This window comes from Acomys minous (assembly GCF_964271855.1).
Source record: "Acomys minous genome assembly, chromosome: 4".
NCBI lineage: Eukaryota > Metazoa > Chordata > Mammalia > Rodentia > Muridae > Acomys > Acomys minous.
The window spans coordinates 127,062,623-127,090,489 of NC_140486.1; the positions used below are offsets into that span (position 1 = coordinate 127,062,623).

A 27,867-nucleotide genomic window follows, 5' to 3' on the forward strand; every position below is an offset into this window, starting at 1 on the left:
TAGAAGGCGAGCACCATTTCCCACAAGTTGGCCTCCAGACTTACATGTGCAAACACACACAAAACATGATAAGCGTGAAAAACACCTTTAAAAACTCAAATTTCAGAAGCCATTTTCCTCTAGCTCCCCTGTGAGCTGTGCTATAGGGCGGTGTGTCAGTTATTACTCATCAAACTGTCCCTAAAGACCCAGCGACTTAGCGCTTGGGAACTTGAATATATTCTGGGGGACACCTGCACGTTATTGCAGAGTACACACTCAAACTTCTGTTGTCTGAGGCTACATATAAGAATTGAATCACAGCTGGGTGTGGTGGTGCACGCCTTCAATCAGCACTCTGGAGGCAGAGGCAGGCGAATTGCTGTGAGTTTGAGGCCAGCTTGGTCTACAAAGACTACACAGAGAAACCCTGTCTCAAAAAACAAAAAACAGACAAGTAAAGTTAGTATTTGGGCTGGGGTGGTAGATCAGTGGTAGAACACTTGCCCATCATGTGCAAGGTGCTGGTTTTATCCAGCATGCCTGCCTGCCTATGCTCATACACACCAATCTTGATGGTGGCACACCTTTAGTCCTACACAGAGGCAGGTGGAGCTCTCTGAGTTTCAGGCCAGCCTGGTTCAACATAAGTTCTGGGACAGCCAGACTTACATAATAGAGTATCTCAAAAATAGATACAATCTTAGTATTATTAGTATTATAAATTTAATAATAGATAAAATTAGTATTTGTCCCCCAGGAGTGACTTAATTATGTTTTTGCTGCATTACTAAGCTAGTCATTGGAAAGTTCTATAAGGGATCAGAGAGCGTCAGCAGAGGCTTTGTTAGCATGGCTACTTTGGAGCTGCCCAGATCTGCCGTAAGTAGTAAAAGTGCCTGTATAAATGCACAGCATAGATGTTTCCCAATAAAATTTTATTTACTGCTTGCTGGCAGTAGTTTACTGACTCCCTTTGTAAAAATCCAAGGTCAGACACATTTTTATTTTTACCCATAGCTGAGTCCCAGCCATAGCGGCCTTTGCTGTCCTCACATACCCTTTGATAGTCTACTGATGTGGACCTCTACCTTTCTGAGCAAGCTAAGTAAAGCCAAAATCCTAATCTGTTTCATATGACTTATCTTAAAATTAAACTTACCAGTTTTAAGTCTTCCCTCTCACACAAAAGAACCACAAATAGAATGACTTTCTGGATTGAAACTCCATTATTAACATTCTTCCTGTTGGCTCGGCCTTCTACATAATATACAGATACAGACAAAATACAGAGTATGTGTTCATCTTAATTTCTGCAGTGAGCCTTCCGAGAGTAAATTGTTACCATTAGCCCTTATGTCCTAAGAGCAAAGTCATTCTCTGCAGGATACAGTCACTTCACTCTGAAAACTGTAGGGTGTGTGAGTGCGCGTGCGCTCCATACTGACATGGCGGCACTGCTTGTCCAATACTGCCCGCCCTTTACAGGAGCTGAAGGCCACACATTGTACTCCTTGGCATGCTTCTGTCTTCTCTGCACTTACCCCGTCATGCTGCATGTGCTTTCTTCCTCAGGTTAGCTTACCATAATATTTTGCTGTAGATAGCGTTTCTTATGCAGTGTAAAGTAGCAGAGGTTGACCTCAACTCCCAGTCTTCCAGCTTCTGGTTCGAGTTCCAGATTTACAGGCATGTAGCCACCACGCTGGCATTTTAGAAGGGTTGTTTGTTTCCTTTTGACTGCATTCTAGCTAATTTTTGCCTTTTGGAGGACAGTGGTGTGGCAATGCTGTTCCTTGGCACTGCAGCCTCTGCCTTCTGCTGAAGTATGCTGCTGGGCTTCAGCGCTGTGAGACAGGTGCGGGTTCCTCACGTCGTGGTGGAGGGAGACGCGTGAGTCCCTGTGCAGTGTTGGTGTTCTCACAGTGGCCCGAGTCAGTCACACGAGCTGGCTGGCACTCTGCTCTACAGGGAGCTTGTCCTCCCTGTTTATTTAAGATATAATGTAGCCCCACTTATTTTTGATTTTGTTGTTGTTGTTTTTGAGACAGGGTTTCTCAATGTAGCCCTGCCTGTCCCGACTCCTTTGTAGACCAGGCTGGCCTCCCTCAGACTTACAGAGACTGGCCTGTCTCTGTCTCCCCGAATGCTGGGGTTACCCACGTGTGCCACTGCCCAGCTCTTCTTAGTTCATTAGTCAGGGTTCCCTAGAGGACCAGACAGGAGAAAGAGAATGGCGTTTGTTAGAGTGGCCTGCAGGCTGTGATCCAGCTACTCCAGCAATGGCTGTCTTCCAGTGCCACGGCTAAGAATGGAAAAGCTGCTCACTCTGTGAGGCTGGGTGTCTCCACTGCTCTTCAGTCCTGGAGTCCAAGAAAAGAAGTTCTGTTGGCAGTAGAGGAGTGGACTGGCCGGTGAGAGTAGGAGTAGGCAGAGAGGGAGTTTCCTCCTGTGTTTTCATCTCTGCTGCCAGCAGCAAGGGTGGATCTTCCCACTCAAATGATTTGATTAAGAAAAATCCTTCACACGTGTACGCAGCTGCTTGGAGTCAGTTAATTCCAGATTTAGTCAAGCTGGTTACCAAGAACAGCCACCACACATGTCTCTAGTGTATGTTGCTGTGCCCCATTTTCCCGTCACCCCTCTCCTTTCACCTGTTGCCTCCCCCCCACACAAGACAGGGTTTCTCTGTGTAGCCTTGGCTGTCCTGGACTCACTTTGTAGACCGGGCTGGCCTCGAACTCACAGTGATCTGCTTGCCTCTGCCTTCTGAGTGCTGGGGTTAAAGGTGTGCGCCACCACCCAGCGGCCAAGCCACTTTAGAAGAAGCACATGCGTGCACACCCACAGCCGCCCCAGTGGCTTCTTAGGTGTTGAGGTTCTGTGGAGTCCCTCGCCTCCTAGCAACTGTTAGCTGCCTATAAAGTTCTCAGGGAAGGGTGTGGCCTTGTGAGCTGCTTTCCTCCTAACCGAATGTTGACAGGCCCAGTCTTGTGCCATGAGCGGTGAGTGGCGTGGCCACGTCCTGTCTGGAGGACAGCTTTCCACAACACTCCCCTTCCTCCTGTGATAGGACTTACAGATGGCCGTCCTGCCCCTCATGTGGCCGCTGGCACCTGAATTTGGGTCTCTGGATGAGAAAAGAGTTAATCTTTACTGCTGACTCCTCTCTGCAGCCCAGGTTCTGTGTTCTGAATACTGCCTTCTGGTCTTCAGATGTAAGCAACTGCTAATAAAGTGTTGCACCCCTGTCAGAGAGACCAGTGTGCTCTGCTTAGAGCACCCTCTGCTTAGCTGACTCTACTTTGTGTCAGTTGACAAAAACTGAGGCCTTTTCAATGAAAATTTATATACTAAGTATTATCATTTCTGGTATATTCTAGATGGTCAACAGTACTAAGAACAACAATGAAAACTAAAATGTTTTGAGTCGAACAATTGAAGAAAATACACATTTGTGTGTGTGTATGGGGGGAGAGAAAGAGAGAGAGAGAGAGAGAGAGAGAGAGAGAGAGTGTGTGTGTGTGTGTGTGTGTGTGTGTGTGTGTGTGTAGAGAGAGAGTGTGTGTCTGAGGTGAGGTGCCCACTGTGTCTGGGGCTGGCTGTTGACTGACTAGCTGAGCATCCTAGGCTCCTCCCGCAGCACCCGCCACAGATGACTGCCACTGCACTGGCTTCTGTGTGGTCTCGGGATCTGACCTTGGCAAGCACTCACTGAGCCATCTCCACATTCAGGTCTCTCTTTGTTACAAAGAAAGAAAATCTCAAGCATAAAAACATACTAGGACAAAATTCTGTGGTAAAAATGGAAAGTGAGCCGGGCATGTTGGTGCACGCCTGTAATCGCAGCATTGCGGAGGCAGAGGCAGGCAGGGCTCTGTGTTTGAGGACAGCCTGCTCTACAAAGAGAGCTTGCAGGACAGCTAGGGCTACACTCAGATATCCAGCTGCTGTGCTTCCGAGTTCTGGGATGATAGGCACGCGCCACCTCGCCTAGCTGCGGAGGTCCTAATTTATGGGCTCTGTCAGATACTTTATAGACGACATCATTGCTGTGTGCCTTGAAGTCTTGAGCTCAGTGTAGTGGTGCACACCTGTATTCCCAGCATCATTGAGGCAGAGGCAGGAGGATCATTGCAAGTTCAAGGCACAGTTGCGCCACATGGGCTATATGGTAAACCCTAACCCTGAGTTCTTCTTCACATACCTAGACCTTGTCTCAAAAAAAAAAAAAAGAAAAGTACAAACAACTACTTTGTAAATGATAACATCTACTCTAATTAAATTAAATAATTGGTCGAGTTGAACTAGACAGTTCATAAGTAGCAGAACATGGGAGCTGGTTTAGGATTTCTACTTTTTTTTCCTACTTTTTTTCTTTTTCAAGACAGGATTTCTCTGTGTAGCCTTGCCTGTCCTAGACTCTTTGTAGACCAGGCTGGCCTCGAACTCAACATAGATCTACCTGCCTCTGCCTCCTGAGTCCCCCACTGTACCCAGCTTTACTTTCTAGTTTTTAAACATTTACTTTCTTTTAAAAAGCAGAAATTTGGGGTGTTTTCAAGTACTTTGGGTTTCTTTTTAAGTGCGTGGAGGTGGGAGTAGCATGGAAGGTGATGTTTATACTGGCTGTGAGGGTGGGTTTTGTAATTGTGTTTTTATACAGAGAAGTACTCTGTTGTCTTCAGAGAAATATTGTTACTCCTTTGCTTTGTTACTTCTCCTGAGCTTTAAAGTAAAACCTTGTATTTCTCTTGTGATCCAGAGTTAGCAGAATGTATTTGCTTAGTTTTACTTACACTGGACAGCAGTTTCCAATGGGCTTTAAGATGGACGTGACTCCGACTGGTAGCCCAGGCTGGCCTCAAACTCAGGGCCTCCACCTCCGCCTCCCACGTGCTGGGATCAGCAAGGCTGTCCATAGTAAATTTGAGGCCCGAATGGCTTATACAGTGAGACGACATCTCAGAAAAGAAAAAAGAAAAGAAAGGATCTGCTCAGCAGCCAGTGGCTGAGTGCTGCCCTAGGCTGGCACTCTCTCCTTTAGCTGAAGCCGTCTGTTTCCTGGTAGTTCATCGGTTAGATACAAGGCTGGTATTTTTCTGTTTACTTTTGGCTTATTCCATATCTAGGTTTATGTTCCGGTTTTATTCCTCTGTTTTTCTCTGGTTATACCTTTTTGTATGTTTTAAAGATTATTCCCAGAATTGTAATTTTGATCTTTAACTTGTGTTACCATCTGTTTAAAGCTAATGTCCTAGGCTGGGAATAGCTTGGTGCTTGCCTTGTGCGTGCGATTGAGGCCTTAAATCCAGCCTCCAGCACTGCAGACAAGTGGGCAGAGAGGGCTTAGTGGTAAAGGTGCTCGCCCGACAGCCCGGGTGCATCCAGAACCCACTGACTGCTGGCAGTTGTCCTCTGCCTGTCACACGCCTGCCACAGCACATGCATCCACATCCACACACACACACCTCATACACGTCATAAGTAAACAAATATTAAAGTTTAACCGTACAGTTAATGTGCTACTTCAGTAAACTGTAGAAACTTTGTAGCAAACCCTACCTTTGCATTTTCCTATAAAACCTGATGCTGTTTTATTTAAAGATACTATTAGCAGTGCCATCCTTCAGGGTACATATGGTGCAGGATTTTTTCCCAAGCAGTAGTGATAGGTTTTAAACATTTTTAGCGAGATTTTTATATGTATGTATTACTTACGGTATAACATACACACACGAGGTTTCTCTGTAGCTCTGCTGTGTTGTGGACAGCTAGTCTTGAATTCAGAGATCTGCTTACCTCTGTCTTCCAAGTGCTGGGATTGAAGGCGTGCACTACCATGCCTGGCTTTACTGATCATCTCCAAGTTTCTCACTGTAACCTGCGGCAGGTGTTGGCAGTGTGTGCTGGATAAGGCCTTAGCCTGTGGTGATTGGTCACCTGTAGGCAGAGGGCTGTGGCCTCCTTAAGATGAGATCTGTAGTCACATGACCACCAGGCAAGGGTGGGTGGAAGAGCAGGTGTGGTGACAGCGTGCTTGAGTCCCAGTCCTCAGAGTGCTGGAGCAGGAGACTGAGGGTAGGCCAGCCTGGGCTCATAGGAAAGAACCTGTTTGAAAAGTGGGGGTGGGGAGATGCCTCAAGCCAGAGTGATTCCTCTCTGGGGAAGCAATACTAGGGTGGAAGTGAGCCTGCTACTGTCTGGCAGAGCGAAGCTTCCTTTTCGTATGGAAGTGTCATGGCCCGTGATTGATGGAGGATGACAGAAAGATAAGAAAAGATGTGGTTTTGTTATCCTCTTAAGAATGTTTTCCAGCCGAGTGCACGCCTTTAATCCCAGCACTCGGGAGGCAGAGGCAGGCGGATGGCTGTGAGTTCAAGGCCAGTCTGGTCTACAAAGCAAGTCCAGGACAGCCAAGGCAACACAGAGAGACCCTGTCTCAAAAAAAACAAGAGTGTTTTTCAGATATGGTTGTTTAACTGTATGTCTACAGTTAAATTAGTGAGGGTATTTATCAAAAACAGATGCCCCACTCAGAATAGCACAATCAATACCTGAGTATATGATCTAGAAGTCTGCGTTTTAGAGAAACCTCCACACTGGTCTTAAACCCAGTGATGTTTAACAGTAGCTACTATCAGGGTCTCCCTTGCTGTCCCCTACCTCTTATGAACCAGAATCATGTTATCTTTAAGACGAACACATGTGAGATGCTGATATTTTTGTTCGTTTGGTTGGTTGGTTGGTTTTGTTTTTTGAGACAGGATTTCTCTGTCTTTAGCCTTGGCTATCCTGGACTCACTTTGTAGACCAAGCTGGCCTCGAACTCACAGGGATCCACCTGCCTCTGGTTCCTGAGTGCTGGGATTAAAAGTGTGCACCACCATGCCCAGCTGTGAGATGCTGATGAAACAGTTTGGTCATAGTCATAGAATTCTAGAGCCTACGTAAAGGTGCCTGACAAGATCGTGCTAGCTCAGCAGCCTTACACTATGAAGGACAAGACTGATGATGCCTGAGGGTCCAGTGGCTTTTACAGCTTGTTAGTTCATAATGAATAAGGTATTTTGTGAATTATAGGTTAGAAATTCTGTAAAAGTTTTCTGCACTAAGTAATTATTAGTGTATGGTTTAGTGTTGTTGGTTTTGGTTTGGTTTGGTTTTTGGCAGGGGGCCGCATTTTGAGACAGGGTTTCTCTGTGTAATAGCCCTGGCTGTCCTGGACTCGCTTTGTAGACCAGGCTAGCCTTGAACTCAGAGATCCATCTGCTGTTGCCTCGTGAATGCCGGGATTAAAGGCGTGCGCCACCACCGTCCAGCATTAGTGTTGTTTTTTAAACCCGGTTTGAAATCTCTGTCTTTTAGTGGACTTATTATTTAAGCCACTTACAGTTTGTTCCTAATTATAATATAGGTGGGTTTACATGTCCTCTCTGGCTCTTTTTCTGCCTAAAGTACACTGCTACAAACTGCTGTATGGTTTGAGAAGTCAGTGAAGTCAAAGTCACAGCTGTAATTAAAACATCTGAATTATAAACTTGAAAGCAACCATAATTTTTAAAATTAAAAAAATGATTACATAATAAAGTACATAAATAACCCAAATGAAGGGAGAGAAAAGAAAGGTGATGGAGTGTGCAGGACCTGCTGTATTACTTGTTTTACTGTACATATTTTTGTCTTACATTTCAAAGCTAATGCCTTTGTGTACTTATTCGCCATTTCTGATGCTCATCTTCCTTTGTGTAGATGTAGATTCTCATCCTTTTGCTTACAGCGCTTTATTATTTACTCTACCGAATGTCTGGGTGCTGTCACCAGCCTTTGGCTGTTGGGTATGGAATGGCAGGCTGGTCTTGTTTCCTTTCTTTTTAAAAAAGTTTAATTTATGGGTATAAGTGTTTTGTCAAAACGTATGGTGTGCACCCCATTCGTGCGTCCTGGTAGAGTCCAGCAGAGGGCGCCAGATTCCCTGGACCCGCAGTTAGAAGAGAGTTTTCTGTGAGAGCAAGTGCTTTTAAACATGGAGTCATTTTTCCAGCCCGCCTCCCATCTCTGTCAGGACTTAAGGCTGTTGCTCTTCTGTCTTTATGCATTACTATTCCGTTTTATATGTAAAACGAATCATTTCTAATTTAAAAGACTGACTAGTATTAAGCAGTTTCATCATATTAAAGATAGGTGTATTTTTTTTATGGTTTTTGCTAATGGGATTCATAGAGTCACTTGGATTTTCTGGGGCTCATTATTTCTTCAGATATTCCTATATTCCCCTTTCTTCTTTGGAGACTTAAAATATATGCATATTAGAATGCCTGATATTTTCTTATGGTCAGATGATAGATACTCTATATTCTGCTATGCCTGTTTTCTGTTTCACTTTTTAATGTTATTTCTTCAAGTCCCTTATTCATTTCTTGTGTGTTATCTGTTGATCTGATCTCATGTGTTTTATTCACGTTTTTTCCACAGCACTAGGAAGTCAGAGTTTTGAGTATTCATATCCCTTTCCTCCCTGGGCCTGTCAGGGTTTCCTGTGCTCCGCCTGCGCGCCCAGCGCGTGTGGCTTTTCACAGGGTTGGTGGATGGTTTCTGTCCTTGTGTAGTAAGGCTGCTGTCTTTGTTAGTTGTGAGTCTGTCTGTTGCTGCTGTTGAGTTTTTTCTCTTCATGGTTTGTTTGCTTTCCTGATTTTTCCCTATCTGTTGGCTTTGTTGCTGTATACTAGACGTTGACGGTTTTACTCTTGTTGCATGCCAGGTGTTTCTGTAGCCAGTTACGTACACTGGGACTCTGACCCTGGAGCCGAAATTAGTTCCCTGAGTAGCCTGCCTGGGGAGCTTACCTGTGAAGCTCTGTTAGGGAAAACTCCCACTGTCAAGCGTTCCTTCTCCCGCTAACCTGAGGCGCTGTGCTGTCACCCTATGTACTGTAGAGGTGACTTTCACTGTAGAATGGATACAAGGACTTTTTTTTTTTTTAACCACAGGGAGTCTGTCACCTGATCTCAAGTAGTTAGTTCCCCAGGCTCTTACCTGTATGTAGTTCCAGTGTCCCCTGTAGGCTCCGGGGCCTTCTCAGATGGATGTGTGGAGATGTGACCTAGAACCCTCGCACTTCAGGCCTGAGGCAGAAGAATTGTGAGTTTGGGGTCAGTCTAAAACATGGAGAAGCCCTGTTTCAGAAACCAAAGTGGAAGGGGACCAACTCTCCAAAGCCTTCTCCTCTCAGGATTTTGAGCCCTGCAGATTTTCATAGCATTGGCCTCCCCGGATTCTCAGCTCCAATCTGCCTGGTGTAGAGCCCTGGCAGGCAGTCAGCTGTGGCAATTTCACTTGTTTGGCTAGCCACTCAGTTTTTTGTTTTGTTGTTTTTCCCTGTGACAGAGTTTCTCTGTGTAATAGCCCTGGCTGTTCTTGAACTTTCTTTGTAAACCAGGCTGGCCTTGAACTCACAAAGATCCACCTGCCTCTGCCTCCCAAGTGTTGGGATTAAAGGCCTACGCCACCACACCCTGCTAGCCACTCAGTTTATGAGGATACATTTGGTCATTGATACCGTCTTTCTTAGAAGTGGGAGAGCATGTTTAAGAGCTTTATTCCTTTTTTGTTTGTTTGTTTGTTTCGTTATATTTTTTTGAGACTGGGTTTCTTTGAGTAGACCTGGCTATCCTGGAACTCAGTAGGTGTAGACCAGGGCTGGCCTTGAACTGGCAGAGGTCTGCATGCCTCTCCTTCCCAAGTGCTGGATTTAAAGGTGTGCGCAACCACCTTTCCTCTTCCTCCTCTTCCTCCTCCTCCTTCCTTTTTTGGTTTTTCTTTTCTTTTTTTTAATTTTTGTTTTGTTTGTTTGTTTTTCCACACAGGGTCTCTCTGTGTAGCCTTGGCTGTCCTGCATTTACTTTGTAGACCAGGCTGGCCTCGAACTCACAGTGATCCGCCTGCCTCTGCCTCCCGAGTGCTGGGATTAAAGGTGTGCGCCACCACGCCCGGCTCCTCTTTTGGTTTTTCAAGACAGGGTTTCTCTGTGTAGCCTTGGCTGTTCAGGACTTGCTTTGTTGACCAGGCTGGCCTCAAACTCAAAGAGATCCTCCTGCCTCTGCCTCCCAGAGTGCCAGGATTACGGGTTTGTGCCACCATGACTTATTTGTATTTTTTTAAAAGAAACATTTTTTTTACTCTAACAAGTTAAAATAGAAGTAGCTGTGTTATCTTGTATAGTCTCTTGGATGGTACACCATGGAAATATTGCCTGTTTAGCCAGCTTTACAGGGTAGGCCCATGTTACTTACTCTATTAAGGCATTTAAAAAATCTTTTAAGGCCAATAGCATTAGAGATGTGGTTGGGAAGTCATTTTTTCGTCTTACTCATGTAGCATCTGGGAGTCGTTTTATAACTATATATGTGTGGAGAGGCGGTGATGGGCACTGATGAGAGAAGGCCAGCAGCCAGAGCGAGGGCCAGAAGTGCTGGAAACTAAGAGTAGGGAAAAATGCTTTGACCTGAGGTAGATGCCCATGCTTGGGAGGCTGAGACAGGGGGATTGCATGAGTTTCAGGCTAACCTGCGCTCTGTTGGAGTACCAGGTGAGGCCCTGTCTACAGACACTTTGAGAGTTCTTAGGGCTTTGGGCTGTCCTGAAGCCTGTTAGACCTTAGGCAGCTGCCTTTGCACCAGGCTCCTCACGCCGGTCAGCTTGGGCCATTTCTCTGTCCAGAGCTTTAACCTCTACTTAAATGTTGATTGTTCCCTTCATATGTAGCAGTGTTCTCTTCTCTCCTCCTCTTCTTCCTCCTCTTCTTTTTTTATGTGTCTTATGTTCTGCCTGCAGATGTATCTGTGTATCGCATGTCTGGTATGACAATGGCCAGAAGAGGGCGCAGATCCTCTGGGACTTAAGTTCAAAGGGTTGTGAGTTGCCACATTGGTGCTGGGAATTACACCTGGGTCCTGTGGAGCAGCATCCATCACTCTTACCCACTGAGCCATCTTTCTAGCCCTACTTCCTCCTTTTAATTTTCCCCTCCATTTTCCTTCATCATGACAGGATCTTCCTGTGTATCCCTAGGTGGCCTGCTGGTTGTTAGTAGACCTCAAACTCATTGTAATCTCCTGCCTCAGCTCTCTTTTTGCTTTTTCCGAGACAGGGTTTCTCTGTGTAGCCTTGGCTGTCCTGGACTCGCTTTGTAGACCAGGCTGGCCTCGAATTCACAGAGATCTGCCTGCCTCCACTTCCTGAGTGCTGGGATTAAAGGTGTGCGCCCCCACGCCAGGCTTTCTGAGTGTTGGGGTTACATGTGTGCTTCACCATACCCAGCTTCTTTGAACTCTTAGAAACAAAATTAAAGCAAATAGAGTACAAAATGTATAAATATTCTTGATGGACATAGTTCTTTAATCCCAGCACTCAGGAGGTAGAGGTGAGTGGATTTCTGTGAGTTTCAGGCCAGCCAGGGCTACATAGTAAGATCCTGTGTGCTAGTTTGCTATTTCTGTGATAAACACCCTAACCAAAAGCATTCACTCACTCACTCACTCACTCACTCACTCATGACCGAAGGGTTTATTTAGCTTACTGTCCTGATCACAGTTGCCGGTGAGGAACTCACGGCAGGAGCAGAGGGAGAAACCTTGCAGGTTAGTCTCAGGACCGGGCTCAGCTTCTTTCCACCTGGCCCAAGGCAGCCCCGCCCACCATGGTGCCTCACAGACTTGGCTGCAGCTCCTCAGCTGACTTCCCTCTTCCCGAGTAACACTAGCTTGTGTCACGTTGGCACGCCTAACTTAACTCGAACACCCTGGCTCAGACAACAGCAAAACCACTCACTTTGCCCAGTTACTGTCTGATTCAGTTGATTGCTCTACAGTTGCAGTTCTGAAAAGTGTTCACGTCTCTACACTTCCCTTTACCTCCTCAGTCTTTTGAGTCACCTTTGAGTCCTGCCTAGAGGCCCTTTGCTTAGCATCCTTGAAATCAGCCTTTTAGCTTTCACCTACGCTCAGTCGCCCCCTCCCACAGCTGCAGCAAATCTGCCTTGAGGTGTGGACATGTGTGGACCACAGTGATTGTTTTAACATAGACTTTTCTGAATACAGTGTTAACTCTCAGAAGACATATAAGTATTTTCATGAGTGTTTTCCCCTACATAAGCCTAGTAGTTGACACAAGAGCATTTAATATTTATTTGTTTAATGACTATAAATACTAATTATAGTTTTTAGTTCTTTTCTAGTAAGTGAAGTCAGATACTTTCAGCTTCAGTTTATTTATTATAGAACTGAGTCAGAGTTTGCCTTTCTGTGTATTTTTTCACAAGCTGTTAGTGCTCTTGATGAGCATGAACTTTGTTTTTGTTTTTTGAGCAGGGTTTCAACCTGTAACCCTGTTTGTTCTGGTACTCATTATTTAGATGAGCCTGGCCTTGAACTCACAGAGCTTTGTCTGCATTTGCCTCTGCCTCTCAAGTGCTGGGAGCCACCACACAGGCTAAACACGTAATTTCTTCTTTTGTTGTTTTTATTTTTCGAGATAAAGTTTTTCTGTGTAGCCTTGGCTGCCCTGGAGCTCACTCTGTAGACCAGGCTGGTCTTGAAATCATAGAGATCTGCCTGCCTTTGCCTCCTGAGTGCTGGCCTTAAAGGTATGCACCACCACTGCCACCTAAAAACTAGCCAGTTACTGTGTGCCTTTAAACTGAGTTTCTGCGGCCACTGTGTGCAGCTAGAGGCCATAAACACTGTGGTTGGAGACTATTCCTTGCTAGCACCGGCCTGACTGTAAAGTAGTTCCTGTAACTCTTCGCACCGCTCCAGAAGCATGCACTGCTTGAGCAGGCAAGGGCCCCCTTGTGTTTCAGAGTGTTCTAAGGAGTATTTCTGATGTCTCTGCTAGTTGGTGTGGATGACTACAGCTCAGAGTCTGATGTGATTATTATACCTTCAGCCCTGGACTTCGTCTCACAAGATGAAATGTTGACACCACTGGGCAGGCTGGACAAGTATGCTGCAAGTGAGAACGTATTTAACAGGTATGTGTGTTCTCTTCATTTACATGAAAGAGGAAGAAGGGGGTTCCTAATCTAATTGGGGATATAAAATTATCCCCCCAGAGGAGGTATCAGGTAAAATCAGTGTCCCTGTTTCTGGCCTGACCTGTATTGTACATGGTCTTCCATTCGTTGCTTTTTTTTTAGTTGTTAGGCTAATTTGGTTATTCATTTAATTGCTTATTGGGGAGTATATTGTTGTTCTACCAGTGATGTGACAAACTTCGTGTGTGTCAGGGCACATCAGTGACCGAGAGCTAGAATCCTTTCTGACTGTTACTGAGGTCGAGGTCTCTGCATCAGATTTTTTGGAATCTCGTCTTCATTTAATTTTTTTTGAGTTGAAATAATAAAACTCATGCTAGTAAATATAGCATTAACATAATGAAGATGAATACATTTTACCACTGTCACGATAAGAGGAAAACTGAAGTTGAAATTCAGTGACTAGAAATTTCACCAATTATTTGGATAAAGACTTAGAAAATGGTAATAATCGTATCAGTAAGTTCATTACCAACTTTTGCTTCTTAGAAAACTACAAGTTTTTAGTATGTAATTTGCAACAAGAAAAATTGTCTTTATGAAACATAAGGATTCTGTATTTAAAATAACAAGCACTGACAGCACTGAACACCATCTGATTTTTTTCCTTTGTAGACAAATGGTGGCCAGGAGTTTGCTGGATACTCTGAGGGAAGTCTGCGATGATGAAAGAGATTGTATTGCTGTTTTGGAAAGAATTAGCAGATTAGCTGATGACTCAGGTATATGTTTACAAAATACATTTATTGTTTCTAGAAAGGCTCTTTTACTAAATTTGTATTTCTTTTTTTTTTTTTTTTAAGATTTATTTATTATTGTGTATACAATGCTCTGCCTGCATGTACATCTGCAGGCCAGAAGAGGGCATCAGATCACATTATAGATGGTTATGAGCCACCATGTGGTTGCTGGGAATTGAACTCAGGACCTCTCGAAGAGCAGTCAGTGCCCTTAACCGCTGAGCCATCTCTCCAGCCCTAAATTTGTATTTCTAAACCTACTGGAAAACACTGTGGTAAGAGATTTCTTTAAGTTTTCTAAGAGCTTGACAGATGGCCCTACTTCTAACCCCAGCACGCTGGCAAGAGCTTGTGTTCAAAGCTATCCTAAAGAAATTACTAGACCCATTAGTCATAAAGGAAAAAATCCAAACAGTTTATAATATGCTCCGTTACTTACTTTTGGGAATTTCTCATCAAAATGAACCTAAGAAATTATGTCTTACCATTTATGTTAATATCTTAGGGTCATTAACAGTTTTTTTTTAAAGATGTATTTATTTTACATGTGAGTATTCTATCTGCTCGCCAGAAGAGGGCAGCAGATCTCATTGTAGATGGTTGTGAGCCACCATGTCGTTGCTGGGAATTGAACTTTGGAACCTTTGTAAGAGCAATTAGTGTTCTTAACCTCTGAGCCATCTCTCCAGCTCCATCATTAACAATTTTTAAGTAACTTAGAATAAATTAAAAGAGGTGGAAAGGGCTTTATGGTTTTAGGAAAATAATACTTTCTGATTTACATGAAAAAAAAAGTTTGTTTTTGTTTTGAGACAGTCTCTCCTTATAGCCTTGGCTGTCTTGGAACTCTTTATAAAATAGACCAAGTTGGGCTGGGCATGGTGGCGCACACCTTTAATCCCAGCACTCGGGAGGCAGAGGCAGGCGGATCGGGATCGCTGTGAGTTCGAGGCCAGCCTGGTCTACAAATCAAGTCCAGGACAGCCAAGGCTACACAGAGAAACTTGTCTCAAAAAACAAAACAAAACAAAACAAAACAAAAAACAGACCAAGTTGGCCTTGAACTCACAGAGATCCACCTGCCTCTATCTCCTGAGTTCTGGGGGTTCTGAGTTCAGGGTTTCTCTGTGTAGCCTTGGTTGTCCTGGATTCTCTTTGTAGACCAGGCTGGCTTTGAACTCACAGCATTCTGCCTGCCTCTGCCTTCCCAAATGCTGGGATTAAAGGGCTATGCCATCATGCCTGTAAAATGAAAGTTGGCTTATTGTTAAAACAAAGGAGAGTTTTCTTAAGAGGTAAGCGCCAGGCGAGGTGGCGCAAGCCTTTAATCCCAGCACTCAGGAGGCAGAGGCTGGTGGATCTCTGAGTTTGAGGCTAGCCTGGTCTACAAAGTGAGTCCAGGACAGCCAGGACTACAAGAGAAACCCTGTCTGGGGGTGGGGTGGTGGGTGACGGGAGGTAAAGGTGAGCCTGCCATGGCAGTTCATGTTGGTCATCTTAGCTCTTAGAAGACCAGGGCAGGGCTGCTCCAATTTAAGGCCATCCCGGGCTGCATGCTAAGTTCCAGTTCGGCTGGGTTATAGAATTAGACCCTGTCAGGAGAGGTAGGGGCGAAGTTGATTTGAAAATTAGACAATGATGTGTTTTTTTTTTTAAAGATGTATCTTTTTTGTGGTAAAACAAACAGTATAAAATATGGCATTTTAAGGTAAGTTGTGTATGTGATATGTACGTGTACATGCACACAGAGGCCAGAGGATGGCATCAGGTCTCCTACTATGTGACTGCCTTACTTCCCTGGGGACAGGGTTTCTCACTGGATCTGGAGCTTGCTGTTTGGCTATGATGACAGTCCAGCAGGTCCCAGGATCTGTGTGACTCCCTGGGCTGCAGGGTCATAGCCACTTCCATATGAGTGCTGCTGTTTGGAGCTCTGATCTGCCTGCTCTGCAAGCACTTACCCACTGAGCCATCTCCCCAGCCCCAATAGCAGGCTTTAAACACATATTATACTTAAATTTACAAATAATCCAAAAATAAAGGTTGAAATCTCTTTTTTCTTTAAGTCTATTTATTAAAATGTTTTTAATTTCTCACGAACTCTTTGTCTTCTCAAAAGAACTAGTTTTTGGGTTTTTTTTGGTTTTTGAGACAAGATTTCTCTGTGTAATAGTCTTGACTGTCCTTGAGCTCTCTTTGTAGACTAGACTAGCCTCAAACTCACAGAGATCTGCCTGCCTCTGCCTCCGGAGTGCTGGGATTAAAGGCCTGCGCTGCTCTCACCCTACCCCCATCCTCACCCACTGGCTGAACTAGTCTTTTAACAAGCAGTTCATTTATTAGCCTAAAAGTTTTAAGATACAAACCTAAAATTTTTCCAGAGTGAAAAGACTTTCAAGTGTACTAGTGTGTCTTTTTTGTGTCACTCTTCTTGTGTTTGCATATTTGGAAGTGGCTTTAGGCCATTTAATAAGCTATAATTTTTTGTTTGAGTTACTTAGTCATGCAGCAGTTGTATTGGATTTGTTAGGTTGTCAAAGTACAGAGAGGAAAGAGCACACTTGTGAGGAAATGAAAAGCTTAGAAGCCAGAAGAGTTGCAGGTGGCAGCTTTGGTCACAGCTGTGTGGGGTGGGGTTGTCATGTAGTTAGAAAAAAGAGGGCTAGCCACTGTTAGTGTTAGCGTTATGAACTGTGGCTCTCTGGATTATAACAGTTAGCGGTGTGAGCTGTAGCTCTCTGGATTGTAACAGTTAGCGGTATGAGCTGACTTGATGAGAATCATGGTGACCGGAAATAATTGAGAAGTCATACAGATTGTTACAAAGATGAGTCATTTGAGAAAGATTGAAGAGCTACAGACCATTATGAAGTGACTTGAGCTGGGAGAGTGGGGAAGGCTCCGGTGTCCCTGCTCCCTGGTTGTGCAGGTCTGACCTTGGCGTCTGAGAGGCTGGGGTAGCCATTCGGAACGTCCCTGTGGGGAGATCAGCTTGGCTGCATTTATCTTTGTTCCTTCCTTCCGTGTCTTGCTCTTTAAAGCCTTTTCCACGCTGAGCTCTGGTTTTATTGTGCTGTGTTTAGGTGCAGATGGAGTCTACTCAAATTTGCCAGTTTTCTAGAATTTGAGGGTTCATGTCTATCAGGAAATTTCAACCATTAAGTTCTGGAATATTGTTTTTCCTCTATACAGGTTGTATTCCTGTGTGTATTTGAGGTAGGATTCATGTAGCCCAACTGGCCTTGAACTTGCTATGTAACTGAGAGTCTTGATCTTGAAAAATAAATAATAACCACACAGCTTTAAAAACTGTTATGAACTTCTGGTCCTCCTGACTTCAGTCCCAGGCGCGAGGGTTGCAGGCCTGTTCTGCCACGGCTAGTGTTCTTGCTTGTTGTTTTGTTTTTCCAGACAGGGTCTCTTTGTGTAGCTTTGGCTGTCCTGGACTCACTTTGTAGACCAGGCTGGCCTCGAACTCACAGCGATCCACCTGCCTCTGCCTCCTGAGTGCTGGGATTACAGGCGTGCGCACCATGCTCAGCCATGTTTAGTTTTATGCAGTGCTGAGCAGTTAGCCCGGGTTGTGCTGGATGCGAGGCAAGCAGTCTCGCTGAGCCACACCCCTGGCCGAGTGGACATTTTCAGCATGTTGAGAACGTGGAGCTTTTGAACAGTGGGGGAGGAGGGGCCTGAGGATGGCGGCCGTGTGGCTACGACGGCGATGACAGGCCTCCACGGCTTTGCACTATTTGTATCTTTCAGTCTTTTTATTTTCCTTGAGCGTTCTCATAATCTGTCTCAGGAAAGTGCCTGCTGTGAAAGTCTGCCTGCCACCTGATCAGTCAGAGCTTTTTGGTGCTGTTAATGAACCTCTCTGCTCCAGGGCTTCTGGGTCTGTTTCCATGCCGTCTGGCTTTCCTTGCCTAGTTCTTTCTTGGTTGTGTCCTCTGCTGTAGTCTGTGAAGCACAATGTTTGAAGTGGCTCACACGTCTCTGGTTGTTGAAGTCTTGGCATGCCAATCCTTCTGTTCTGTTTTAGTCTTTTTGCTGCCAAGGACTCATTTCCACGCCCCTTGGGGACTGAGTTCACTTACTGAGTCCCCAGGCGTTCTGTACTTGCTCCAGCTGTGATGAGCTGTATGTCACCATGGTGTGCAGTTGTTAGCAAGTAGACTGGTGTCATGCTGAATTCGTGGTGTTGTCCCTTTTAACTGATGTGATGCCTGTTGCCTGTAATGATGATTATATAACGTAAAGTCTAGTTATAATCTTTTATAGATGCTATTGAGAGGCAGAGCCACTGGTCCTTATAACTTCTCCTAGGGGTCTTACATCATGGGGTCTGTAGATGGTCCTGTTATAGTACTGAAGTAGTTCACAAACACTATCTATCCTGCCATAGAGGCGATAGAGATGCCAGATAGAGCCGCTAACCCAGGTGAGTGGGGCTCGTTGCAGATGCTTGGTGCTCACTGTGCTCACTGTAAGAAGTTCTCTATCCAGGGCACACTGTGACCGATGGAAGTGTGGTTGGGAGTGACTTCTTGATTTAAGGGAAAACTGCGGGTTAGCGAACACGGTGCGTTCTTAGCATGCTGGCTCCTAAGGAGCCTCAAGCCCAGACAAGAGCCGGTTGTCTCCATGAAAGAATGTGTGTGTTGATGTTGATGTTGTTTCTGTAGAGCCGACTGTGAGAGCAGAGCTGATGGAACAAGTGCCGCATATTGCACTGTTTTGTCAGGAGAACCGGCCTTCGATTCCGTATGCTTTTTCCAAATACTTACTACCAATTGTGGTCAGGTACCTCGCAGATCAGAATAATCAGGTAAGAGTTGCATTTACTTGTTCTTTTTCTTTTTTATGTGCACTGGTGTTTACCTGCATGTATGTCTTTATGAAGGTGCCAGATCCCCTGGAACAGGAGTCCCAGATAGTTGTGAGCTACCATGTGGGTGCTGGGACTTGAACCTAGATCCTCTGTAAGAGCAGACAGTGCTTTTAACCGTTGAGCCACCCGTCTCTTCAGCACCTCTCCTTAAAGGAAATGAATGTGACATAATATATGTAGAGTGGCTTTACCCAAGTGATAGAATCTGAGTATTTTTCAGGTCTAACTTCATTAGTTGGGCATCTAGCAAATGTATTAGCGCCCCCAGTGCTGTCATAAAGGGTGCCCTTGGTGTCCCTCTGCCAGGCTGTCTCTGTGAGAACTGAAGGGAATACTCACAAATGGCCGCTAGGTTTTGCAAGTTAGGGGTCCCTACATTATTATTAGAAGCATTTTTCATTTGCAAAAATCACGTTGTACAGAATTTGGTTTGGTTTGGTTTTTTTCAAAACAGGGTTTCTCTGTGTAGTCTTGGCTGTCTTGGAGCTCATTAGGTAGACCAGGCTGGCCTCGAACTCAGAGATCCACCTGCCTCTTGTGCCAAGAACACTGACCTCTTGGTTATTGTAGCGTTTTATGAAATCACATCTGTGCTTGTTCATACTGTGGTGCTTTTCTTGGTAGGTGAGGAAAACCAGTCAGGCAGCTTTGCTGGCTCTGCTGGAGCAGGAGCTGATTGAGCGGTTTGATGTGGAGACGAAGGTGTGCCCTGTCCTCATAGAGCTCACGGCCCCCGACAGCAATGACGACGTGAAGACGGAGGCTGTGGCTGTAAGTCTGCTGTTCTCCATTCAGGCAAACCTAAAGTTAGGCTTGAGGACGTGTTGTCCCAGAGAGTAAGGTAGAAAAGTACTAGGTTAACCTGAGACTTTATTCACGCCTAAATGATACTCAGCGTTTACTCTTTGTACTAAAAACATTGATCTTCTATTGATATAAAAAAGTTGTCACAGATATTGCTAGTAGTTTCAGGCCATCCACGAGAACAGAGATGATCCTCCAGTTTCTGTCCTTGGAAAATCCCCTTTCATTATTACTTAGATACTCACTACCAATTAACAAAAAGAAAATCAGATTTTTTTCTTGGTAATATTTTTATTGTTGTGAAACTCATAAAACTAGCCACTTAAAGTACAGTGTTAAATGGCAGTTAGCACAGTCAGAACATACACTGGTCACCCTCTCCAAGCTCCAGCACTCGCTTCTGAACTTGAGAAATTGCTCAATAAAGAGCATGAGCTTGGGCATAGCTGTAGCTTATGCTAAGGAGAGCCTAGCTGGGGACAGAATGACGATGCTCAGCGTTGCTAGGAAGCCTGTGGTTTCCCCTTATCTGGTTTGTTTGTTTTAGGAAAAAAAATTACAGTAAGTTGCCTAGATCAGATAGAGCTTCAAATTTCACCTGTGTTTCTTTGAAATACAAAGCCGGCCATGGCAGTTGGGAGATGCAGACACGGTCTCCCGCCCTGCAGGTTAGGTATTGTCCTAGGGACCGCGGCAGGTCTGCAGGTCAGTGTAGAAGAATTCTCAGCCGAACAGGCCATGAGTATAATGGACCTGGGGAGTTGTTACGTATTTGATTACACACTTAAGTTTTCTAGCGTGTAACAGAGAGGTCTGTCTTTCTGGTAGATTTTACATTTTAACATTCTAAAAAACGTGTTTTGTTTTGTTTTTTATTTTGGTTTTTTTGGGACAGAGTTTCTCTGTGTAGCCTTGGCTGTCCTGGACTCACTTTGTAGACCAGGCTGGCCTCGAACTCACAGCAATCCACCTGCCTCTGCCTCCCGAGTGCTGGGATTAAAGGCGTGTGCCACCCCCGCCTACTCTTTCAGCTTTCTTAAACCTGCTTGTTTATTCTGGTGCTTATTTATTGTAGGTCCGTTGGCATTTTCTGTGTAGGCTGTCATGTCATACATGACTAAGAGTCTCCTCTTTCTAACCTGTATGTCTTTTACTTTTTGTCATCTTTGCACAGTCTGGGAGTAGATGTATTTGGAAAATGCTGACAGCGTCAGATTTCCTTCGGTACTAACTATGGGGGTGAACTAGTGTTGTAGAGCTAGTGTTGGGGAAAGGACCTTCCTGCTTTGCTCTGTGCACTGTTAGTTGAACCTGCTACAGAGTGGTCTGTGTCTCTGCAAAGGCGGGGCCTGGCTCCCACCTGAGCTTCATTACCAACATTTGAAAGATGACCTACCTACTGTGGAGCTTTCCCTCAGTGACACAGATGTGCCTTTCTCAGACACAGTTTTGCCTTTTGAACAGGCACTCCTTTTGTTGTTGCTGCTGCTGGTGGTGGTTTTTTGTTTTTGTTTTTGTTTTTTTCTTCTTTTCTTTTTTTTCTTTTTGAGACAAGGCTTCTCTGTAGCTCTGGCTGTCCTGGAGCTCAATTTGTAGTTCTGGCTGGCCTTGAGCTCATAGTCCACCTGCTTTTACTTCCCAAAGTTAGTAGCAAAATGATTAAGCCATTAAGTAATAGAAAATTGAAATTGGATTTTTTTTCTAGATTTAGTACATTTGCAGTATATTGATTGGTTAATACATATTTCTTTTCTTTTCTTTTCTTTTCTTTTTTCCCCCGAGACAGGGTTTCTCCGTGTAGCCTTGGCTATCCTAGACTTGCTTTGTAGACCAGGCGGGCCTCCAACTCATAGGGATCCACCTGCCTCTGCCTCCTGAGTGCTGGAATTAAAGGTGTGCGCCGCCGCCACCCCCCAGCTAATACATATTTCTTAATTTACTAAGTTTAACTGAAGAGGCCTTAGATGGTTTCAATATGATTTTTTTCTCACTTAACTTAGATTATGTGCAAGATGGCTCCCATGGTTGGCAAGGACATCACAGAGCGGCTTATCCTCCCCAGGTTTTGTGAGATGTGCTGTGACTGTAGAATGTTTCATGTCCGAAAGGTATGTTCGCATCCAGTTGCAGCCTGTGTTTAAGAATATATGGTACCTGATATATGAAATTCAGTATTGTTTTTAAGGAACTCTATATGTGATACTGAAATGTTAGTGATGGTTTTGTTACAGGTATGTGCTGCCAATTTTGGAGATATTTGCAGTGTGGTTGGCCAACAAGCTACAGAGGAAATGTTGGTAAGTATCTAAGGTATTAAAAAGAGAGAGTAAGCAACACACGGTGGTAGGGAGTTTATGAGCCCCGTGACTGCAAACGAGAAAGATGTACGTTTAGAGCTGCAGGTTGGCTTTGAAAGGTGTTTTGATAAGGATGGCTTATTAAGCATTAACGTGTGAGAAACACTGACACACTGTTGGTGGCACACTTGTACTTAGTACGTCAGTTCTGCTTTACTCAATGGACTGTTTATCTTCCTAGGATACTCACTTTGGTGGCACTTAGATCTCGTAGCCGAGTACTTAGGCTGTGCCATATGTGTGCCCCGTGTGCAGGTTCATGTGCTTAGAATTTCTACACATCCTTTGGCAAAATGAGCTCAGGTGTAAGGTTTTGGATGACATCAAGCTGTGTTCATTGGTGCTTTTATAATTCTAGAGTGAATTATAAATTAGATGTCATTTATTAAAAGTTTCTGAGTGCTGGTATTAAATCCCTTTGTCTTCACACAGCTGCCCCGGTTTTTCCAGCTGTGCTCTGATAACGTGTGGGGGGTCCGAAAGGCCTGCGCTGAGTGCTTCATGGCTGTCTCCTGTGCTACGTGTCAAGAAATCCGACGGACAAAGTTATCAGCGCTGTTCATCAACCTCATCAGTGATCCTTCACGTTGGGTAACGTTGTTTTTAAAATAATTTGGGTCTGTTTTAAAGTAAATGTGATTTTTGTTTTGTTTTAATATTTAATTTTGTTATTTTGTTTTGCTTGTACGTATGTATGTGTACCACATGTGTGTCTGGGCCTGGGAGAGACCAGAAGAGAGTATTAGTCCCGAAAACAGGAGTTATAGGCAGTTGTGAGCTACCATGTAGCTGCTGGGAACTGAATCCAGGGCCTCTGGAGGAGCTGTTAGTGTTCCTGGCTGCTGAGCCATCTCCAGCCCCACGATTTAAAATTTAGGAAATAATTTGCTCCAGGTACAGGTGGCGCACACCTGTAATCCCAGCACTTGGGAGGCAGAGGTAGATGGACCTCTTAGTTTGAGGCCAGCCTGGTCCACAGAGTGAATTTCAGGACAGCCAGGGATACGCAGGGAAACCCTATCTTGAGCCCTCTCCTGCAGGGAAAACATTTATAATTTATGTTACTCATATTCATAAGAGTAGAGAGTAGAAGGTTATTAAAGATTATTTTAGCTTTGCATGGCACATACTGTAAAACACAAAGATAGAACAAACTGTTAGAAAGTTTTCCTGTATGCTTCAAAAACAAGAAAAATAGAGAGAACCAAGATTGTCAAATAGGGCCGGGCGTGGTGGTACACACTTATAATCCCAGCACTCAGGAAGCAGAGGCAGGTGGATCACTGTGAGTTCAAGGCCAGCCTGGTTTACAAAGTGAGTACAGCACAGCCAAGGCTACACAGAGAAACCCTGTCTCAAAAAACTAACTATAAATATAGTAATAATAAAATAACAACAATAATAACAAATAAAACAGACCCCCCCTTCGTGCCTTTGCTGACCAGCGTCTTCCCCTCAGGTCCGGCAGGCCGCGTTCCAGTCTCTGGGGCCTTTCATATCTACTTTTGCTAACCCGTCTAGCTCAGGCCAGTATTTTAAAGATGAAAGCAAAAGTTCAGAAGACTTATCAGCAGAAGACAAAGACAGGTATAGTGTTAAAACTTTGTATTATATTTGTAAAAAGCATTCTCACTATTTTACCATAAATATTCTTTAATTAGTAAATATTTTATATTTTTTAAATACATGATTGTTACCTCTTCAGTTAGATATTGAATGAGAAAATGCATGGAACATATAGCTTGATGTCTCACACATAGAAAACTAAGTGACAAATTTGATACTTTCTGAGTAGTTGGTGAATTATTTGTCAAGGAAACTATTGGTGCTCAGAACACACAGGTTAATGCATATACAGTTTATTTACACTTTGTCTTTAAAAAGCTACTTTAATAATATGCTTGCTTATATATATGTGTGTGTATATATAGTCTACTGTAACTTTTCCTTAGAGGCAGTTAATTTAATGTGGACCTTAGGTTCTCTGCCTACAGGGTGATCATTGTAACCCCTCAATTGAGGGAAGTATTCTGATGATTAGCTCTAATTAATATACTTATTAAATAGAAGAACAGCTTTAAGATAACCAAAAGCTTATTAAAGGTTGAAAGTCTGATTTTAAGATGTGTACATTAGAGAATTTCAGTTGACACGTAGTTCTTAGGATTTGTACAGTTACATAGAGAAGGCCTTGGGCGGACAGTGCATGAGGTGTGCGGAAGCTTCTGCAGTTGCACCCTTGCCGTGATGCTAATGACCATTTTCTTCTGTAGGTCTTGATACTGTGGTATTTGCTTTCTTGGTGTTTTGATTTGACAGTTCTCCCTTTCTTCTCTGCTGCCTTGTTTTACCTTTTTGCCTGTTCTCCTACTGTCCTGCCAAACACATCTGAGGTACTGTTTTTTTGTAAAGGAAGAAAATCTCTCTTAATTTAGTCTTCCGAGCAAGCACGGTCTTTGAAAATAATGTTGAAAGGAATTTAATAAAAGGGGGGGGGGGCGGGGTGGAAATGTTACTTACTTTTCATCTTTTCAAGTCAGCTTTTTTTTTAAAAAAATCAATTTAAGTATACTGAAGATGGCACAAAGCTTGTTTTTAAATCTGAAAAGGGTCTAATAAATGACTATGTAAATATACAAGGAAGTGTATAAAACTGAGCATTTTCAGCAGAAGCATACAGTGAACATTTTGTTCTCGGTCACAGACGCTAAGCTCTGCCCTTGTAGTATGAAGTCCGCAGGGCATGAGCACTGCCTGGCTGTCCTCTGGTAAGAGGCAGTGGGCCTTGGGCTGTGCTCCAGAGGCACGTGGCTCACGGAACATCTGTTTAACAACAGTTTGGGTTCCTGACTGACTTTGCGCTCTACTATGAGATGTGTCTTGGTGTCAAGTCTATATTGCTTATAGCACTGGACTATCCACAGTTGCCATTGAGTTGTGTTAATAATTTAGTAAAGGAAAGAATTCCTGGGTGAAGAAGGACTTGTTTTAAACACTGTAAAAGCTTGGACATAATTACACATCATCATCTGGTGTTGCTGCCTGGGGACCAGTTGTTTGTTTGCCTTGAACAGCACTGGCGTGCTTTCAAACTAATTTTAAAAACCTGAGAACCCAATATGAACCTAGAATTTGGTTTCTGTCCTCAGCTTTTTCTCAGATTCCTAGAATTCATAGTTCTCAATATCAGGCAAAATAAGAGATTCCTCCCTGATATGAATGTTGTGTGTGTTTGTGTGTGCCCATGTGAGTTAGCCATAAGTGATACGTGCTGGTGCCCATAGAAGGTCTGCTGCAGTGGGCTTACAGGCTGTGGAAGCCACGCAGTGTGGCTGCCCAAGAACCAAACTTACGTCCTCAGCAAGAATGCTGACCTCTTCATGGCCCAGCCCTCTCTCCAGCCCTCGTGCGGGTGTGTGTGTGTGTGTCTGTGGTGTGTGGGGGTGTGTGTCTGTGTGTGTGGGGGGGTGTGTGTCTGTGGTGTGTGGGGGTGTGTGTCTGTGTGTGTGTGTGTGTGTCTGTGGTGTGTGGGGGTGTGTGTGTGTATGTATCTCTCTGTGTGTGTGTGTGTGTGTGTGTGTGTGTGTGTGTGTCTGTGGTGTGTGGGGTGTGTGTCCTGAAGCCTTTACTGTCATGTAATGTTCTGGAAGGACTTAGAGACTACAGAGCTCATCAGGCTAGCACTACTTGGGACAGAGGCTACCTAACAGAGACAGTAGAGCATTAAGGTTTGCTTTGATAAGTTGTTCACAGCCCAGTGGTGGAGCACTTGCCTAGAATGTGCCCTGGGTTTGATTCCCATCTGGGTAAAAGTAATTATGCAAATGGACGCTTGCATTTGTTAGAGTTGCCTCATTCCTGGCTGCCTCCTGTTCAGCGTGCACTTCGCTCTCAGGGCTCACCCTGCCTTTTCCCCTTACCGCTTTCTGTCGGGAATGTCCAGTCTACGTACTGTCTGTTAACAAGACACCTGTCTCCATGCTCACACCTCCCAGAGCCATCGCTCAACCCCTGGAAACTTGGGGTTGTGTAGCACTTGTCTGAAACCATGCCTTTGTAAGCTGTGTGTTTGCCGTCATCGCCCTGTAGGGTGTAAGCACATCTAGTGCAGCGTTCTGCTTCTTACCTGTTTATGCTGACACCATCACCGGGCCTGGCTCACAGTGGGCGCAGTGTTTATTCTTCTTTGGAAAGCTGATACATCTGTGCAGTAGCTCACCCTCAGCCCTTCCCAGTACCACCATCCTGCCTTCCTCCCAACTTTGTATCTTTTTATTTTCTTCTTCTGAATATTTGAGGTAGGGTCTCTCTGTGTAGCTCTGGCTGGGCTCAAAGATCTGTCTGTCTCTGACTCCCAATGTGCCATTACACCTGGCTTTCCCCCTTTAATCCCATAAATAAAAATCTAATAAGAAGCTGTGGGTTTTATCTTTAAAACCCTAAGTATTGGGGCTGGAGAGATGGCTCAGAGATTAAGAGCACTGCTTGCTCTCCCAGAGGTCCTGAGTTCAATTCCAGCAACCACACGGTGGCTCACAGCTCTCTGTAATGAGATCTGATGCCCTCTTCTGGTGTACATGCAGGCAAAACACTGTGTACACAATAAATACATTTTTTTCTTTTTTCTTTATTTTTCAATAAATAAATCTTTAAAACAAACAAAATAAAACCCCTAAGTCTCTGAACAATAAATGAATTGTTGTTGGCATCAATCATTTGGAAACACTTCCCTAATGTCAGCGCTTCATTTAATTACTTCATAATGTAATTATGAATTCAATTTGGATGGTAGCATGCTGGTATTTGCTTTGATTTGGCATGACTCTCTTTAACCAGATGTTCTGTGAGTAATATTCTCACTGAAGTAATTATGCCAGATTTACCAGGTTGACTGGCCTCTGCTGAGGAAGTCCAAGGATGCTGGGGACTAATTTACATGGGAATCGGAAGCTCAGCTGAGACAGAGTCCCAAGAAGCCAGGGCTGGTCTTGAACTCCTGATCCCCCTGCTCCTGCCCACCCTGTACTGGGATTACAGGCTGGCACCACTACACCCAGTTGTGTGTAGTGTTGTTCTTGAGAGAAACTAGCCTGCTTGTGGTGCTCTTATATGCACATATCTTAGAGGTAACTGTAATTCTTGAATCCAGCAGACGTTTACATTTCCTCTGTCCAAAACCACATCTGTCCTGTACCATAGCATTCTGATGCTTTTGGCAGCAAGCTACATGGGCATGTCCCCGAGAAGTGGAACTTAGGATTTTTTTAATACTTTGGACAGTCAAAATCACACACATACAGTATCTCCCCAGAACCTAGTACTGGGCAAACTCTGATATCTTACATTTTGTGTTAAAAAGTAGACATAAGGACTAGGGGTGGCGCAATGGTTCTGCTCTTCCAGAGGGTCTGGGTTCAACTCCCAGCACCACATAGATGCTCGCAACTCTCTGTAACTCCAGTTCCAGGGGATCCAACACCCTCATACAGACACACATGCACGCAGAACACCAATGCACGTAAAAATAAATCACTTAAAAAAGGGAGAGGGGAGAAGGTCTGGAGAGATGGCTCAGTGGTTGAGAGCACTCCAAAGGACCTGGGTTCAGTTCCCAGCACCCACACGGCAGGTCACCAACTGTCTGTACCTCTAGTTCCAAGGGATCTGACAGTCTTATAACACTGCACATAAAATTAAATTTAATTAATTATTTACAAAGAAAACTGAAGTAAACTTAGTGTTTTAAGTTTGTTGACTAATAGGTGGACAGGAAGAAATTACTTCATTAGATTGCCAGTGGGAATGCTAAAATTAATACAAAGGTGAGATGGTAGCCATGTTTGTAGACTATTTCTCTGTTCAGAGTGACTGTTAGATTTTGTGTGAGCTATAAGTGTGGGCATCTTTGTCAGACGATAAGATCTCAAGTTTCACCCTGCTCAACCCCTGTTGCCAAATAACTAGTCAAAATAATTTTACTTTTTTATGTAGAATGATTCTGGAAAA

General features: G+C 44.2%; 1 protein-coding gene across 8 annotated transcripts in view; it reads left to right on the forward strand.

Annotated features, from left to right (window-relative positions):
• PPP4R1 (protein phosphatase 4 regulatory subunit 1) overlaps positions 1–27,867 on the forward strand; it is a 60,947-nt gene that overhangs the window by 7,842 nt on the left and 25,238 nt on the right. For 2 of the 8 annotated variants that reach the window (XM_084778149.1, XM_084778147.1), the window contains exons 3-10: positions 12,874–13,009; positions 13,688–13,794; positions 18,495–18,637; positions 19,325–19,471; positions 21,505–21,612; positions 21,736–21,801; positions 22,294–22,452; positions 23,321–23,448. In XM_084778149.1, coding sequence (XP_084634275.1) covers positions 12,951–13,009; positions 13,688–13,794; positions 18,495–18,637; positions 19,325–19,471; positions 21,505–21,612; positions 21,736–21,801; positions 22,294–22,452; positions 23,321–23,448 — 917 coding nt within the window. In that variant the 5' untranslated portion in view covers positions 12,874–12,950. Of the gene's footprint in view, positions 1–6,900; positions 7,045–12,873; positions 13,010–13,687; positions 13,795–13,875; positions 14,088–18,494; positions 18,638–19,324; positions 19,472–21,504; positions 21,613–21,735; positions 21,802–22,293; positions 22,453–23,320; positions 23,449–27,867 lie in introns of those variants that run through there. The other 6 variants (XM_084778151.1, XM_084778148.1, XM_084778152.1 and 3 more) reach the window with 5 other exon arrangements.